Source organism: Mustelus asterias, chromosome 18 (assembly GCF_964213995.1).
Source record: "Mustelus asterias chromosome 18, sMusAst1.hap1.1, whole genome shotgun sequence".
Classification (NCBI taxonomy): Eukaryota; Metazoa; Chordata; class Chondrichthyes; order Carcharhiniformes; family Triakidae; genus Mustelus; species Mustelus asterias.
Window position 1 is genome coordinate 31,565,511 of NC_135818.1, and position 17,822 is coordinate 31,583,332.

General features: G+C 44.1%; 1 protein-coding gene across 6 annotated transcripts in view; it reads left to right on the plus strand.

The window, feature by feature from the left end:
* Positions 1–17,822, plus strand: part of g2e3 (G2/M-phase specific E3 ubiquitin protein ligase) — a 328,981-nt gene that overhangs the window by 15,521 nt on the left and 295,638 nt on the right. For 3 of the 6 annotated variants that reach the window (XM_078233704.1, XM_078233706.1, XM_078233707.1), the window contains exons 2-3: positions 11,046–11,116; positions 15,119–15,213. In XM_078233704.1, coding sequence (XP_078089830.1) covers positions 11,046–11,116; positions 15,119–15,213 — 166 coding nt within the window. Of the gene's footprint in view, positions 1–11,045; positions 11,117–15,097; positions 15,214–17,822 lie in introns of those variants that run through there. The other 3 variants (XM_078233703.1, XM_078233705.1, XM_078233708.1) reach the window with 2 other exon arrangements.

Consider the following 17,822-nt stretch of genomic DNA (forward strand, 5'->3'; position numbering starts at 1 on the left):
TTTCCCTAAAATTTTACACAGTCCAATAATGTAGTCTCAGAACGCTTACTCACCAATTTCTCTTTAATCAATTCAAGTGGTTCTCTTACCTCATGACTAAAAAGCAATTCAAATGGACTGAATTTAGTTGATTTGTTAGGTGCATCCCTAATTGCAAAAAGTACAAATGGAATTCCTTATCCCAATCCTTCGGATGATTGTGACAGTAAGCCCTCAACATGGTCTTCAAAGTTTGGTGCTCTTAACGCTCCCTGCGATTCGGTATGGTATGCAGTTGATTTAAATTGTTTTACTCCTAAGCCATCTGTATTCTCCTTGAATAAGGAGGTTCCTCAGGACGTTGGTGAAGCCCACAACTGGAGTATTGTGTTTAGTTTTGGTCCTTGCTATAGGAAAACTGTTACTAAATTGGAGAGAGTGCAGAAGAGATTTACAAGGATATTGCCAGGACTCAAGGGACTGAGTCATAGGGAGAGATTGGACAGGCCAGGACTTTTTCCTTTGGAGCATAGGAGACAGAGGGGTGATCTTATAGAGGTGTATAAGATCATGAGAGGCATGGATAGGATGAATGCACTCAGTCTTTTTCCCAGGGTTGGGGAATCGAGAACTAGAGGGCACAAGTTTAAGTTAAGAGGGGAAAGAATTACTCTGAGGAGCAACTTTTTTACACAGAGGGTGGTACGTATATGGAATGAGCTGCCGGAGGAAGTGGTTGACAACATTTAAAAGGATAGATATATGGATATGAAAGGTTCAGAGGGATATGAGCCAAATGCAGGCAAATGGGGTTAGCTTAGATGGACATTTGGGCCGAAGGGCCTGTCTCTGTGCCGTTGATTCTAACTGTTGCAAAATCTGATCCTTGATCTTATTGTATTTCTGTGGGTAGATCATGTCTAGTAAGAATTTTAAGTAATTCCTCTACTATCCTTTTAGCTGTAATATTATGCAATGGAATGGCCTCTGGAAATCTCAGACACATCTATTATGGTCAATAGATATTGGTTCCCACTTTTTGTTTCAGGAAGAGATCTGACGCAATCAATTAAGACCCTTGTAAAAGGTTCCTCAAATGCTGGAATGGGTATTAACGGTGCTTGTTTTCACCACTTGAGGTTACTCTGTTACTTGACATGTGACATGACTGGCAAAATTTAACTGTATCTTGAGTTTTCCGTACACTCAAATGACCCCCTACTGGTATCTCATGTGCTACCTGCAATGCCACTCAATGCCACTTGTCATCTGCCTTAATATGTAGAGGTCTCCATTTCCTCATTAAGACATTTTTGAGGTACGTGCATTCCAGTATACACTCTGATTATTTTTCCGTGTATGCTATCTGATACAACTGTTTTACCTCTATATCTTTCTGTTGTAATTCTGCCAACTTTGAACTAAAAATATCCACTTCATCCTCCACCTATTCTCGTTCTTTTCCAACTGATCTGATCTAAAATTGTTTCTGATAATTGAACTTCAACTGCTTTATCTTCACGCTTTGATTTTTCCTCTTGCCTTAATGTGTGACCTTGCACAACACAATCAGGAAAAACCTCAGAATATATATGCATCCTTCAACCACTCAGTTGTTTGATTTTTCCACTGGCTTTTCAACCACTGTAGGCATCACTCCCACCTGTGGCCCAGCTCTATTGTTACCCAAGATAAATTGTATTACTGGACAAGATAATTTCTCCATTACTCCTACGACCAGTTCACCACTCTTCAATGGAATCTCCAACCTCACCTTGGAGAATGAAACATTACTCATCTCACTCTGAATTCCTCATTTTATCATCTTTTCTGGCAATACTCCTTCCAAACTATATAACTCCTCATCTCTTGCCATCAAGACTTGCTCCTGTATCTCTTAAAATTTTAACTTCCTTACGTAAGAACTAGGAGCAGGCCATTTGGCCTTTTGCACCTGCTCCGCCATTCAATAAGATCATGGCTGATCTTTTCATGGACTCAGCTCCACATGCCCGCCCACTCGCCATAACCCTTAATTCCTTTACTGTTCAAAATCTATCTATCTTTGCCTTAAAAACAGATTCACTACCCTTTGGGTGAAGAAATTCCTCCTTGACTCGATCTTAAATCTGCTCTCCCCCCCCCCCCCCCCCTCCCCCCCCCGGCTATGCCCCCTCGATCCAGTTGTTTCACGCGCCAATGGAAACAGCCTCCCTGCTTCTATCTTATCTATTCCATTCATAATTTTATGTTTCAAGAAGATCCCCCCCCTCATTCTTCTAAATTCCAATGACTATAGCCCTAGTCTACTCAGTCTCTCTTCATAAGCCAGCCCTCTCAACTCCGGAATCAACCTAGTGAATCTCCTCTGCACCTCCTCCGGTGCCAGTGCATTCTTTCTCAAGTAAGGAGACCAAAACTGTACACTGTACTCCAGGTGTGGCCTCACCAGCACCTTATACAGCTGCAATATAACCTCCCTGTTTTTAAACTCCATCCCTCTAGCAATGAAGGACAAAATTCCATTTGCCACCTTAATTACCTGCTACACCTGCAAACCAACTCTCTGTGATTTATGTACAAGGACACCCAGGTTCCTCTGCACAGCAGCATGCTGCAATTTTTTACCATTCAAATAATAGTCCATTTTGCTGCTGTTCCCACCAAAATGGATGACCTCACATTTACCAACATTGTTCTCCATCTGCCAGACCCTTGCCCAGTCGAACGATGTATGTATTCCTTCGCAGACGTTCAGTGTCCTCTGCACACTTTGCTCTCCTGCGCAACTTTGTGTCATCTACAAACTTTGACACACTCTGCTTGGTCCCCAACTTCAAATCATCCATGTAAATTGTAAGCCATTGTAGTCCCAACACTGATCCCTGAGGCACACCACTAGTCACTGATCGCCAACCAAAAAAACACCCATTTACCCCCACTCTTTGTTTTCTGTTTGTTAACCAATCCTCTATCCATGCTAATACATTATCCATAACGGTGTGTACCTTTATCTTGCGCAGCAGCCTTTTGTACGGCACCTTTCTGAATGCCGTCTGGAAATCTAGATACACCACATCCACCGGTTCCCCATTGTCCACTGTGCTTGTAATGTCCTCAAAGAATTCCAGTAAATTCGTTAAACATGGCCTGCGTATAATGAACCCATGGTGTGTCTGCGCAATGGAACAATTTCTATCTATATGTCTCGCTATTTCTTCCCAGATGATAGATCCAAACATTTTCCCCACTACAGATGTTAAGCTAACCGGCCTATAGTTACCCGCCTTTTTTAAACAGTGGCGTCACATCTGCCAGAACCGTCCCAGGGTCCAGCAAATTTTGGTAAATTATCATGAGCCATTTGCTGTTTCCCCTGCCATCTCGTTTAGTATCCTGGATGCTTTCCATCAGGACCAGGAGACTTGTCTACCTTTAGCCCCATTAACTTGCCCAACATTACGTCTTTAGTGATAATGACCATTTCTAGGTCCTCAACTGCCATAGCCTCCTTGTCATCAATTTTTTGGCATGTTTTTTGTGTCTTCTACTGTGAAGACCGACACAAAATACCTGTTCAATGCCTTGCTATTTCTTTATATCCCATTCTCATCCACTCAACCCTTGTTTACCGGAGTCATTCCTTATCATTTTATATATTTGCAGAAACTCTTGCTTTTATATTCTGAGCTAGTTTATTCTTATCGATCTATCTTCTCTTTATAGCTTTTTCCGTGGCTTTCTGTTGACCTTTAAAGATTTTCCAATCCTCTAGTTTCCTACTAATCTTTGCCATTTTGCATTATCTTTTCAATTCGATACCCTCCTTTACTTCCTTAGATATCCATGGCTGATTATCTCTTTTTCTACAATCCTTCCTTTTCACTGGTATATACTTTTGCTGAGCACTGTGAAAGATCGCTTTGAAAGTCCTCCACTGTTCCTCAATTGTCCCACCATAAAGTGTTTGCTCTCAGTCTACCTTAGTCACCTCCTCCCAATCCCATTGTAGTGGGAGTTCTGTTCACAAACAGGGCATATAAAGACACAAATTCAATTGACAAAATAATGGTTAGAATGCGAATCTTTACAGGTAATCAAGGTTTAAAGGTACGGACAATGTGAGTGGAGAGAGCGTTAAGCACAGGTTAAAGAGATGTGTCTTGTCTCCAGACAGGACAGTTAGTGAGATTTTGCAAGCCCAGGCAAGTCATTATGGGGGTTACAGATAGTGTGACATGAACCCAAGATCCTGGTTGAGTCCGTCCTCATGTGTGCGGAACTTAGCTATCAGTTTCTGCTCAGCGATTCTGTGCTTTCGTGTGTCGTGAAGGCCACCTTGGAAAACGCTTACCCGAAGATCAGAGGCTGAATGCCCGGCATCTCCACACGATGGCCTCACAATTCCAGCCTCGGGTCACTGTCTATGTGGAGCTTGCACATTCTCTCCGTGTCTGCGTAGGTTCCCTCCGGATTCCTCCCACACCCCAAAGATGTGCAGGTCAGGTTGATTGGCCATGCCAAATTGTCCCTTAGTCTCAGGGGAATTAGTGGGGAATATGTGGGGTTAAGGGGATAGGGCCTGGGTAGAATTGTTGTCAGTGCAGGCTGGATAGGCTGAATGGCCTCCTTCTGTACCATAGGGATTCTATGATTCCACTAAACATCTTGTATTTTTCCAAAATATTGCTCAGACCTGAATGAGATTCCGTTAATCTGTTCACCACTTCCCAGTTCAATTTCAATTGTTTTCGTCAAGATCGTCCGAACAACACAGGATAATTCCTTTACGACATACAAACGGAGCTGCACACACTGGTCCCTCAGCTGTCCCTTGGCTAAGACATTGCCCTTAACAGGAACCAACTATTCCATCTATGTCCTCAGAACGATGTTTGCAGGCTTCAGGGGAAGACTATTTAATTTTGTCTTGTATATTGACACTAGGATAAATACATTGCCACCCCTGTGTCCACCTCCAACTTTCCTAGTTTCCCCTCAACTTTGAGCATTGCCCAGAACCAGACTGCTTCACCTTGCACAAAATGTTTGGTTTCAACTGTTTCTCCTCAGTTTGTTCCTTTCCATCTACAGACCCCACAGACTTCTTGTTCTCATCTACATTTGCATTTGCCACTTCCTTTCGGGTTTGAAACCTGATTGCTTTAGCTTGACACTCTCCTGGGACACTGGTGCTCTGCAGTTTTAGGCAATATGGACAATTCCAGCACTGAGCTCCCTTTGTCCAACAACTGGACTCCGTGTGACCCCTTCGGCCACAATTCCTCAGGCCCTCACTGACTCTTTGGCGTCTCTTCCATCTTGTGCACCCTTGCACTAGCGCCTAATGTGCTGCCTCTGTGGCAGCCCATTCCATAGAAACCGCAATCTGAAATGCTGCCTTAAATTCCAACTGTGGCTCCACCAGTAGTCTTTGCTGGATACGTACAAGCCAATCCAGTAGCGCATCCTGCCAGAAAACCCCAAAGTCACAATGCTCCACGAGGCTTTTGAGGGAGACCACGAATTGGTAGTAGTCTCGTCCTCCATCTGGTCCCGCTTGTAAAACTGGAAACTCTCTGCAATCTTGGTGCCAAGTGCCCCACAAATACTGCACGCAATTCCTGAAAAGTGAAACCACATTAGCCATCCTCCAGTTTTCTGGTACTTCCCCACGGCCAGAAAGGAACTAAAAATTTCCGACCTCACCTTCCACAGCAGCCTTGGATGCAATTCATTCGGGCCTTGCAATTTGCCCATTTTAAAGCCTGTTAAAGCTGTCTCCTTCTCACTTTCTATGTCAAACTGCTCAAGGTCCTCAAAGTCCCTTTTCCTGAATTCTGTACCTACTCCTCCTCCTGAGTGAAGATCATTGAGAAGTATTCAGACAGAATACAGAACAGGCAGACTCATTTTTCAAAGGGAACTGAGACACTGCTGTGTACTCTGTTTCATGGAGACATGGCTCACTTCTGCTTCACCAGACTGTGTCCTGCAACCAGAGGGTTTCTCAATCCACCAAATAGACCATACAGTGGCCTCAGACAAGGCTAGGGGAGGTGGGGTCTGCCTTCTAATAAACACGTCTTTGTGCCTAGACATTGCAACACTGGCAAGTTTCTGCTCTGTACACCTAGAATTCCTGATGCTGAAATGAGGTCCTGTCCTGTCCACCCCATGAGTGGAGCAAAGTTAGCTCCAAAAACCCCACTAAATTTGCGAGTCACTTGCATTCCCAAGTAAGTAAACTGCCTAGTGACAATCTTGAAAGGCAGGGTGTAGAGCGGGAGGCTACGAGCCGCTGCATTCAAAGGAAGGAGCTCTTGTTCAAGTTAAGTTTGTACCCCGAAATACGACCAAACCTCTCTAGTATAGATAAGACTTAGGGAATCGAGTTGGACGAGTCGCTGACATACAATAGTAGATCGTCTGCATATATCAATACTCTCCACTCGATTCCCTCCTGACCAACCCCCACCACTCGTTTGCTGTTGCGAGAAGCCGCAGCAAGAGATTCAATAGCAATGGCAAATAATGGGGCAGAGGGGGCATTCTTGCCTAGTGCCCTGGGACACAAGGAAAAAAGCTGAATGCACTTTGTTTGTCCAGATCGAGGCTAGAGGGACGGAGTACAGTATTTTGATCCAGGAGATGAGTTTTGGGCCGAACCCGAACCTCCCGAGAGCAGAAAATAAATAATCCCATTCCACCTGATCAAACGCTTTTTCAGTGTCCAGCGAGATTGACATCTCTGGTAGCTTGGAGGTGGCAGGTACATACATAATGTTAAGTAGCTGCTGAATATTTAAGTACATATGTCTATTTTTAATGAACCCAGTCTGGTCAGGCAAGATAGAGGGCAGAATGTCCTCCAAGCGAATGGCCAGAATCTTAACGATCAGTTTGAGATCCACATTCAGCAATGAGATCAGTCTATCGGAGCTGCAGATTTGCGGGTCCTTATTTTTAAGGATAAGCAAAATTGTCGCTTGCCTCAAAGTCCACAGGAGAGAGCGGTTCTCATATGATTCATTGATCATGTGCAGTAGCAGGGGAGCCAACCGATCCATAATCTTTTTGTAGAATTCGATGGGGTACCCATCTGGTCCCGGACATTTCCCACTTGGCATAGTTCTGGCCGTCCTAACAAATTTCTTCAACGTCAATTGGTTTCTCCAGTGCCGCGGCCTCTCCCCTGTCCACCAGGGGGAGATTTAGTGCCCCAAAGAATTCCTGAAATTCCACCTCATTGGTGGTAGTCTCCGAGCTATAGAGGGTTGAGTCAAAGTCCCTAAATAATTCATTTATTCGCTGTGGATCAGTAGAGACCCCATTCGGAGCCTGCATTTGTGGTATTAGACTTTTGGCGGAGAACAAGGACATGCCTTGTCCCCACGCTCATAGTGTGTATACTTAGATTTGAACAGCATCTCTTCCGCTTGAGGTGAGGACAAGGTCTCAAACTCTGCTTGCAGTAGTAAATGTTCCTTATATACTCCTGGGGATGGCAGCATATGCGGCATCAACTTGGGCGAAAAGCACCAGCAATTCCGATAACCTCCTACCTCTCTGCTTCGCCTTGTGCGCTGAATAAGATATGATCTGGCCCCTTAAATAAGCCTTCGATGTCTCCCATAAGGTAGGTGCCGAGACTTCCAGAGCATCATTAAACTCAAAGAAATCATTGATCTGGGTTTACAGAAATCTAACATTCATCGTCAGAGAGCAGACAAGTATTAAATCGCCAAGGTGTATGGGGGCCCACCCTCCTCCCCACTACCAAGTCGATTGTCAAGAATGCATGGTCCGAGATCACAATATTTTCGTAAGAGCATGAGCGCACAGCCAGGAGCAACTTATTATCTACCAAAAAGTAATCTATACGTGACTATGTTCGGCGGACAAGTGGAAAAAAAATAGGCTGCGGGAATTCTTCCACAAACCCCAAGAGGCCAACAGCGAATCCAATGAGACAGCCAATGAACCGGAACAGCCGACAGAGATCCGCGATGCAGCAACTGAAGAGGAAAGAGTCGACTTGGACTCCTCTGGAAGGCCGCTGCCCTCGACTCGACATGTATGCCCAAGCCATCAGGAAGCGTGTCAATGCCAGATTCATCAGCCGCACTCACAAGACAGCCCCGAACACCACCCAAGCACAATGCTTGGGTCTTCAGCTCAGAGATAGTGTTTCCACTAAATGCCTCCGAGTCCTCAAGAGGTTCACAATGACACGTTGGAGAGATTTAACAGATGATCCGAGCTCCCTCTCAGCTCTTCTATCTTGGCCTGCAACTCAGTGGCCCACTGGTCTAACTTACTGGCAATCGTTTCATGGCCTCCATAATAGCTTCTGATGCTCTGTTCAGGGATCCATCCAGGAGAGCGTGTGGGGACCCAACCCTCTGCCCCTGTGGTCCCACTCTTTGATTTTGGTTTGCCTCCTGCCATTTTGCCAGCGCCTGTGGGCTTACCCATTTCCTCCAGCCTGGAGCGATATTTCTTGGTCCATGTATCAAGCTGTCTTGCTGTTCAATCTACCAGCGTTTTTACATGGATTACGTTTCACCTTCACCCTTAATTGGGCAAACAGAATCAGCAAAGGGTTCCCAGCTGAGCTGCAAGTTACAACTCTTCTCCCTCACTTTAATTCACTCTTGGCTGGGTGAAAAAAGAAACAGCACAGGTTGTACCCAGGTTGATCTGACAGTTGCAGTTTTAATGATACAGGAGTTCTTCCCTGGGCTGCCTTTCACTTCAAATCAGTTCACACTTGATTGAGTGAAAAAACTACAAGATGGTTCCAGGCTGAACTGCAAGTCCCAACATGCCCCTCATTGAACTCTCGCTGCAAAAAAAGCAATCCAAAAGTAGAAATAACAGCTTGCAATTTGCAGGACCTCACTGGCTCCTGCTTCCCACTTTAATACTTCAGCAAGGAGTTCGATAAGGTCCCCCATGCAAGACTTCTCGAGAAAGTGAGAGGGCATGGGATCCAAGGGGCTGTTGCCTTGTGGATTCAGAACTGGCTTGCCTGCAGAAGGAAGAGAGTGGTTGTAGATGGGTCTTTTTCTGATTAGAGGTCGGTCACAAGTGGAGTGCCCCAGGGATCTGTTCTGGGACCCTTGCTGTTTGTCATTTTCATAAATGACCTGGATGAGGAAGTGGAGGGATGGGTTGGCAAGTTTGCCGACGACACAAAGGTTGGTGGGGTTGTGGATAGGTTGGAGGGATGTCAGAAGCTGCAGCGTGACATAGATAGGATGCAAGACCGGGCGGAGAAGTGGCAGAAGGACTTCAACCCAGATAAATGTGTAGTGGTCCATTTTGGCAGGTGAAATGGGATGAAGGAGTATAATATCAAGGGTAAGACTCTTAGCAGTGTAGAGGATCAGAAGGACCTTGGGGTCCGGGTCCATAGGACTCTTAAATCGGCAGGTAGAGGAGGTGGTTAAGAAGGCGTATTGTGTGCTGGCCTTCATCAATTGAGGGATTGAGTTTAGGAGTCGGGAGATAATGATGCAGCTATATAAGGCCCTCATCAGACCCCACTTGGAGTACTGTGCTCAGTTCTGGTCGCCTCATTACAGGAGGGATGTGGAAATGATTGAAAGGATGCAGAGGAGATTTACAAGGATGTTGCCTGGATTGAGTGGCATGCCTTATGAGGATAGGCTGAGGGAGCTCGGTCTTTTCTCCTTGGAGAGATGAAGGATGAGAGGTGACCTGATGGAGGTGTACAAGATGTTGAGAGGTATAGATTGGGTGGATTCTCGGAGGCCTTTTTCCAGGGCTGAAATGGCTGCTACGAGAGGACACAGGTTTAAGGTGCTGGGGAGTAGGTACAGAGGAGATGTCAGGGGTAAGTTTTTCATTCAGAGGGTGGTAGGTGAGTGGAATCGGCTGCTGTCAGTGGTGGTGGAGGCAAACTCGATAGGGTCTTTTAAGAGACTTCTGGATGAGTACATGGGACTTAATAGGATTGAGAGTTATAGGTAAGCCTATATATATAAGCCGAGGTAGGTAGGGACATGACCTGCGAAACTTGTGGGCCGAAGGGCCTGTTTGTGCTGTATTTTTTCTATGTTCTATGTTAATTCACCCTTTCTTGGGTGAAAAAAGAAGTGTTTGCAGACAGCTGAAATCCACAGCTCCTCCCCCGCTGAGCGCGCACAGTAAATTCCAACCGACAGGAGGGAATCTTAAAAATAACCGTTTCCAGCTAGACTTCCGAAGTTCTCTCTTGGCAACTGCACTTCAGGTATGTTTAAAGCTTGCTTGATGTACATTAACCTCTCTCCAGACCTCAACAAACAGCCGGATTTCAAGAAGGATCTTGCCACCTGTGGATCATGCTTCCTCTCACACCAGCGCCATCTTTGATTCTCCAAATCAAATTAAACACCCTTACAATGTCGTTCAGCTTCACACACGCATTGCCCCGTTGGTCTCTAATGGGCCCTACTCTTTCCCTGTTGGTTTTCAAGTTCTTTTTCACGCCCCCTTTTTTTTTTGCTCTTATTGCTTTCTTAAAGGGGGTTACTTTCATAAGCATGCTTGTCTATCCAGCCCCTCAGGTGAATTAAGTAGTTGTAATGAATAAATCTAGTATGTGACATTGAACTTGGGCGTTTGGAACATGAGCAACACTAACCATTTGCGTTCAGTGGAGCAAAATACCCTAGGGGTGCTTCACAGGAGTATTATCAACAAAATTCACAACAAGCCTCATAAGGGAATTGAGACAGGTAAACAAAGTCTGGACCCAAGATGGAGGTTTTGATTTGTCACCTGTGGCACTCAAAATGAAACTTGTTATGTTTCTATTGTATTCAAGAAAGTGATATAAACTTTTTAGATTTTAATGGCATCAAGGAGTATGGGGAGAAACCAGGAATATGGTATTGAGATTAAGGATCAGGCATAATCATATTGAATAGTGGAGCAGGCTCTAAAGGCTGAATAGCCTGTTCCAAGTTTCTATGTTTCTAGTGTTCTAATTCCAAGAATAGTTGGACAATCTGTCTTCTGCTTGCACATTAATGTTTTCATGTGCTTTTATCTAGGAAGTTGCCCAAGTCAGGCACTGCAATTAACTTTGCTCCAAATGTGAAGCTGGAGCAGAGACAAAATCCTTGTGAGTACTTTTGATATTTTATCTGCTGGCTTCAATTTGAGTTATTCATCTGAAAGATGGCATGCAAGAGATTGTTCAATGTGATAAGGTGACATTTCATCTTGGGTGCATCATTTGGGTTAATTGCCAGTTGATGAGCAAAATTGTGGCAGCTTGGTTGCTTCTATAAATTATGTACAATCATCATTTCTTTCCTTACAAAATTATTTTTTCAATTTAACTCAAATGCATATTCTGAGAGTCAATTTTAAAGAATGCAAAGATATTGCCCACAGCTGAATTATTGCTTTCATGTGTAACACATTGCCAAGTCATTCGATGATCGGTGGTCTCGTGCCAACCAATCACCCTGGGGTGGCACAGTGGTTAGCACTGCTGCCTCATAGCGCCAGGGACCCGGGTTCGATTCCTGGCTTGGGTCACTGTCTGTGTTGGGATTGCACGTTCTCCTTATGTCTGCGTGGGTTTCCTCCGGGTGCTCCAGTTTCCTCCCACAGTCCAAAAGATGTGCAGGTTCAGTGAATTGGCCATGCGAAATTCTCCCTCAGTGCACCCAAACAGACGCTGGAATGTGGCGATTGGGGGATTTTCATAGTAACTTCATTGCAGTGTGAATGTAAGCCTACTTGTGACTAAGAAATAAACTTTACTTTTCACCTGAATGTGGGCCCTACACTTTGCCCCATCTGTTTTACTCCAATGTTTAGCATTGGGGTGCAACACTCTTAAACCTGATGTCCAGGAACCATTACCTCCAGTAGTATCACTGGATGGTGCAAAGGAGCAAGATGCATGCTGATTTTGCCTCTATTAACCCAGAGGCAATGAGGCCAACAATAGTGACTTTACTGCAATTGCAGTTTATATCAATTCACTTCGCAAAAACGAGGAATTGAATGTTGGCTCTTTCCAAGTGTGTAAAATTCATGCTATGTGCTTAATAATTTTTGAAACTTTAGGAAGCTCTAATGTTCACTCAATTCCTGTATTAACACATTTTACTGTTTAAGATTTATTTGCAGAATTTTGATCTCGACTGATTTTTACATTGAATATGAAAAGCATGGTTAATTGTGGAGAGATAAGACTCCCTCGAATGTGCAATTAGTATTGGGAGGGCAGGTTTTGCAGTCAGGAAACTGAAATCGAACATCACATCTGGATCTGAGTTGAATTTTGAAGTTAGTGTTTGAAAAATTATTTTAAGAAAAATTTAAAATGCTAAGAGTTGTAAAATTTCATGTTTTTGTTAGAAAATATAGTTCTTTTGTACTGAAGAGAAGCAGGTGCATGCCGTACACAGACTGGCAGATTGTGTGGAAAAAGTCGGACAATCCACTTGCATCACAAAGTTACTTCACGGTGACTGGCCTTTGTCAGAGAGAGCAAAAGATGTTTCTGCCTTTGTCACCCAGAATGGGCTATATCAATTTAAAGCAATGCCCTTTGGGATGAAAAATACATCAACTACTTTTCAAAGGCTTATGGAACAGAGTTGTTGCAGAATTGACTAATTGTGCTGTCAACATGGATGACTTGAGTCATTCATGGAAAGATCACATGGAGCACTTGGCAGAGCTTTCTAAGAGACTACGGAAGGCAAGGTTGGTCATAAACCTGGCAAAAACAGAATTTGCAAAGGCGGAAGTGACATTCTTAGGACACAACATTGGGTACAGACGGAGGCCATCAAGGAATTTCTAAGACCATCATTGAAGAAGGAAGTGCTATGATTTTTGGGATTGAGCGGATTCTACGGAAAATTTCATACCAAACTTCAGTAGCGTAGTGGCACTGTTGACGGACTTGTTAAAAAAAGAACGTGAAATTTCGGTGGACAGAACAGCGCCAGGAAGCATTTGAGAATTTGAAAGCAGTGTTAAACACCACACCTGTTTTAGCCACACCAAACTTTTTGAAGCCCTTTAAAGTTGCCATCGATGCCAGTGATGTAGGTGTTGGAGCTGTGTTACAGGAGGGTGATTGTGGAATTGAAAGGCCAATTGGTTATTTTATGAAAAAACTCAATATCCACCAGACAAAATATTCCACAAATGAAAACAAGTTATTGAGTTAATAATGGCCTTACAACATTTTAACGTTTACGTTACAAACAATGCATCAGAGACCAATCTCCATTGTGGAGATTTTTGGTATGCCATCAGGGGTATAATAGCCACAGCTCCCATCTCCAGAGCCAGAAGACCGCCTGCCAGCAACTGCCACAGATCACAGCTTGAGAGAGACACAGACAGCAACTGTCTCTAGCAGCGTAATAGCCACATTTATGTCTTAAAAGAAAGCCTCATCTCAATTGCAAAGGTATCAATAGAAGATAGTGAAGATAAAGGAGATAGAAGATTCCGGAAGGAAATCACCTGGTTGCATTTTGATTGTGACTACAAATTGTATTTTGTTCGTTAATAAGTGGGAATTATATTTACCTAAACAGAATTTTATTAGAATAGTGTTTTATTTGGTTTGTTAATTTAGTTAACCTGTTTACTGTTGGTTAGAAGTGTTACTTGTTTTTTTCCCAGAAAGAGTCTGAGGGAGTTATTTTAATTTGACCACAAGGTTGCTGAAGCACAGATGTTACCCTTCTCACACACTTTAACAGATTATGAAGGGAGGTACTTCTCTTTGAGTGGTTGAATGTTAGTTCTCAGAGAAAAGATCATCTTTCCCCTTCATAACAGTTGTCAATTGCTCATAACTGGAATATCATTGGATTTTAAACATGGAAAGAAAAAGCACCGTTCACAGTGAGGAGGAACCGTACACATGTGTGTATGGACAAGACTTCAGCCAATCATCTGGCCTGTCTAAGCACGAGCGTACTCAGAGGGGCGATAACATGGAAATGTGGTGACTGTGGGAAAGGATTCAGGTACCCATCTGAGCTGGAAACTCAGTGCAGTCACACTGGGCATGCACCTGCTTGGGGGTGGCATGGTGGCACAGTGGTTAGTACTGCTGCCTCACAGTTCTAGGGACCCGGGTTCGATTAGTCTTGGGTGACTGTGTTTGCACATTCACTTTTGGGTTTCACTCGGTTTCTGCCGGGTGCTCTGATTCCGTCCCACAGTCCACAGGTTAGATGGATTAGCGAAGGGGATTACAGGATTGGACAGAGGTAAGGTAGTAAGAAGTTTAACAACACCAGGTTAAAGTCCTGGTAGCAAAAGCCACACAAGCTTTCGGAGCTCTAAGCCCCTTCTTCAGGTGAGTGGGAATTCTCACCTGAAGAAGGGGCTTCGGGCTCCGAAAGCTTGTGTGGCTTTTGCTACCAAATAAACCTGTTGGACTTTAACCTGGTGTTGTTAAACTTCTTACTGTGTTTACCCCAGTCCAACGCCGGCATCTCCACATCAGAGGTAAGGTACTCAGAGTTGCTGCAGGCTTGATGGGCCCAAAGGGATTCTATGAAATTCTTGATTCCTTTGAGCTCGCCACTAGGAAGTACATCTTGCTTCTCTTGCCATAGAGACACTTCCATATTAGAGTTGAATGTATATCAAAGAGACACTTGCATATGAGAGTTGAATGTATGTGTCCCACTGTCTTTACAAGTATACCTATAGACTGGAATGGGCAGTCTTGGTTCTGATGACATACATTTTTTCATGGTAAAAAAAAAGTAACAGGTTTCCTAGTTGCTTATAGGTTTCTGAACTGCAAGAGCTCCAGCATATTTTAGTGAACGTTACACATGGTTTGGAATATATTTTTTCTAATACTGCTTTCCCTTAGATCTTCCTTCATTGGAAGTGAAGCTGTCCTGAATTAAAATGATTCAAGTCTGGTCCTGGCAGAAAGATTACTGCTCTCGTAAGAGTCAGAAAAAGAATTCTTCCAAATGGATGTTATTATTGCACCTGATCAGTCTTTGGCATCTTTATGATTTTGCAGAGCAGGTGCCCAAGTCTTTGGGCCTAGTTAGTCAGATTGCAAAAGTAGTTACTCACATTTTTGTTCAAGACATTCTGTTTGTTCCTGTAGCTTGTCTACTTTGTCGACGGAATGACGACTGCCCTGAAAAATATGGTGAGAAGAAAACCTACGAAAATGGGATAACTCTTCATTACTATTGTTTGGTAAGTTGAAACCATTTTTATATGTTTTTATTTGTTCACAGGATGTGGGCAATGCTGGTGAGGCTAACATTTATTGTCCATCTTGATTGCCCTTCAAAGTAATGGTCAGCCATATTGAACTGCTGCAGTCCCTATGGCACGAGCACGCCCACGGTGCTGTTAGGAAGGAAGTTCATTCTTTTTATACTTGGTGGTTTGCTGGGCCATTTCAGAAGTAAGTTAAGAGTCATTGCTGTGGGGCTGGGATAAAAATAGGTTCGACCAGGTAAGGGCAGCAAATTTCCTTCCCTCAAGACTATTAGTGAACCAGAAGGGTATTTATGGAATCAACAAATTTTTCGTGGTCACTATTACTGGGAATAGTACAACTACAATATCCATTTGAGCGTATTTTTAAATATTGATTTTTTGTTTTATTCAATTCCTGTTGTACTGTTGGGAAATAAAAATAGTTCTCGGTAATATTTGTATTTGTGGGTTGTTAGGATTAAGCTATAACATCAAGTTTTAAGTTTAGTTTGTATTTCTGTATTTGCTTAAGGAATCTTGAGGTGGCGTGGTGGCACTGTGGTGAGCACATCTGCCTCACAGCATTAACACTGCAATGAAGTTAGTTACTGTTCACCTCCAGGTGAACAGTAACTTCATTGCAGTGTTAATGTAAGCCGACTTGTGACACTAATAAATAAACTTAAAACTTAGTTTTCCTTGAAAAGATGCATGCATTTTAATGTGGTATTCAGGGCAGCATGGTGGCACAATTGTTAGCACTGCTGCCTCACAGCGCCAGAGACCCGGGTTCAATTCCGGCCTTGGATCACTGTGTTGAGTTTGCACATTCTCCCCGTGTCTGCTTGCGTTCCCTCCCAGGTGCTCCGGTTTCCTCCCACAGTCCAAAGATGTGCAGGTTAGGTTGATTAGCCATGCTAAATTGACCCAAGTGTCAGGAGATTAACAGGGTAAATATGTGGAGTTACGGGAATATGGCCTGGGTGGGATTGTGGTCGTTGCAGACTCGATAGGCCAATGGCCGCCTTCTACACTGTAGGGATTCTATGATTCTGACGTTTAAAGTAGGAAGACCCTGTGGTTGCCTAGCAACCAGGGACCCACAGCAACAGCAAAATAAAGTTACTTCAGTTCAAAGAAGATGACCCAGTTGGAAACAGTTTTTTCTCACAATCTGCTGGATCAGGCATGAAGGGGGAACTCCAGAGAGCAGGTCAGAAATGGGGGGGAAAAAAACAAATGTCCCACAACCAGTGACTGTGACAGAAGGCACTCCAAAGAGGACCACAGAGTCAATGGCAAAGAACAGGAATCTAGGAAAAGGTCCTATGAAGTGAAGTTAAGAATGAAGAGCAGAAGCTCCAATTTAAAAAAAACAGGGGTGCGCGTTGCAAACCTGGAATAATGTGGGCTTGCAAGAAACCAGAGGTCCAAGGAAATCCGAAGGTTGGTGACTCCTTAAATCATAAGCATATCATAAAATCCCTACAGTGCAGAAGGAGGCCATTCGGCCTATCGAGCCTGAACCAACAACAATCCCACCCAGGCCCTATCCACATGACCCCACCTATTTATCCTGCTAATCCCTTTAATCTACACATCTGAGGACATTAAGGGGCAATTTAGCATGGCCAATCCACCTAACCCGCATATCTTTGGAAACATCCTTCCTATGGGCTTGTGAAGTAGTGATGTTCTGTTGCACAGCTGGGCATTTCAAAGAGTATCTGAAAAGTGAAGCCGAATTGCATGTGGTGATTCAGGGCAGAGGAACATCGGAAGGAAAGTTTGAAACCCTGGAGATAGATCCTTGAGGAAGAAATCCAAGAGAGGGCGCCAGTTGGGAGAAGATTCAAAGAATAAAGAACAAAGAAAAGTACAGCACAGGAACCAGCAGAGGAGGATTCTGGAAGAAGTCGACTCAGTCACCTTGACTGTACTGTGGGTAGCCAAAGAACCCGTGCAGTGACAAACAGGTGGAAAATGATGCGGCAGAGGAGGATTCTGGGAGAAGTCAACTTAGTCACCTTGACTGTATTGTGGGTGACGGAAGAACCCCTAAAGTGACAAATAGGAGGAAGATCATCCAGCAGAGGTGACAGGAGGATTCTGTCAACTCAGTCACCTCTACTGTACTGTGGGTAGCCGAAGAACTGGTGTCAAGGAGCAGTTAAGCCTGAGACACTACATTAGTGTTTCCCTCCCTGCCCTCTTCTAGCCAAAAAAAAGGCATTCCGAGGAGGATAAGCCAAGCAAAAGCAAGGTATGATTCTTATTCTTATATCTTAAGTACCTCTGACGACTGTGTCTGCAGGAAGTGTGACCAGCTGCAGCTCCTCACAGACTGTGTGGTTTAGTTGGAGCAGCAGCTGGGCACACTGAGGAGCATGCAGGGAGCAGAGTGTGTGATGGACACTAGCTTCAGGGAGATGGTTACACTACAGGTCCAGGCAGATAGATGGGTGACCACCAGAAAATCTTGCCAAGGCCATCCCCACGCCCCCACTTCTTGCCTTCAAACAACCGCACAACCTCAAACAGACCATTGTCTGCAGCAAACGACCCAGCCTTCAGGAGAACAGTGACCACGACATCACGCA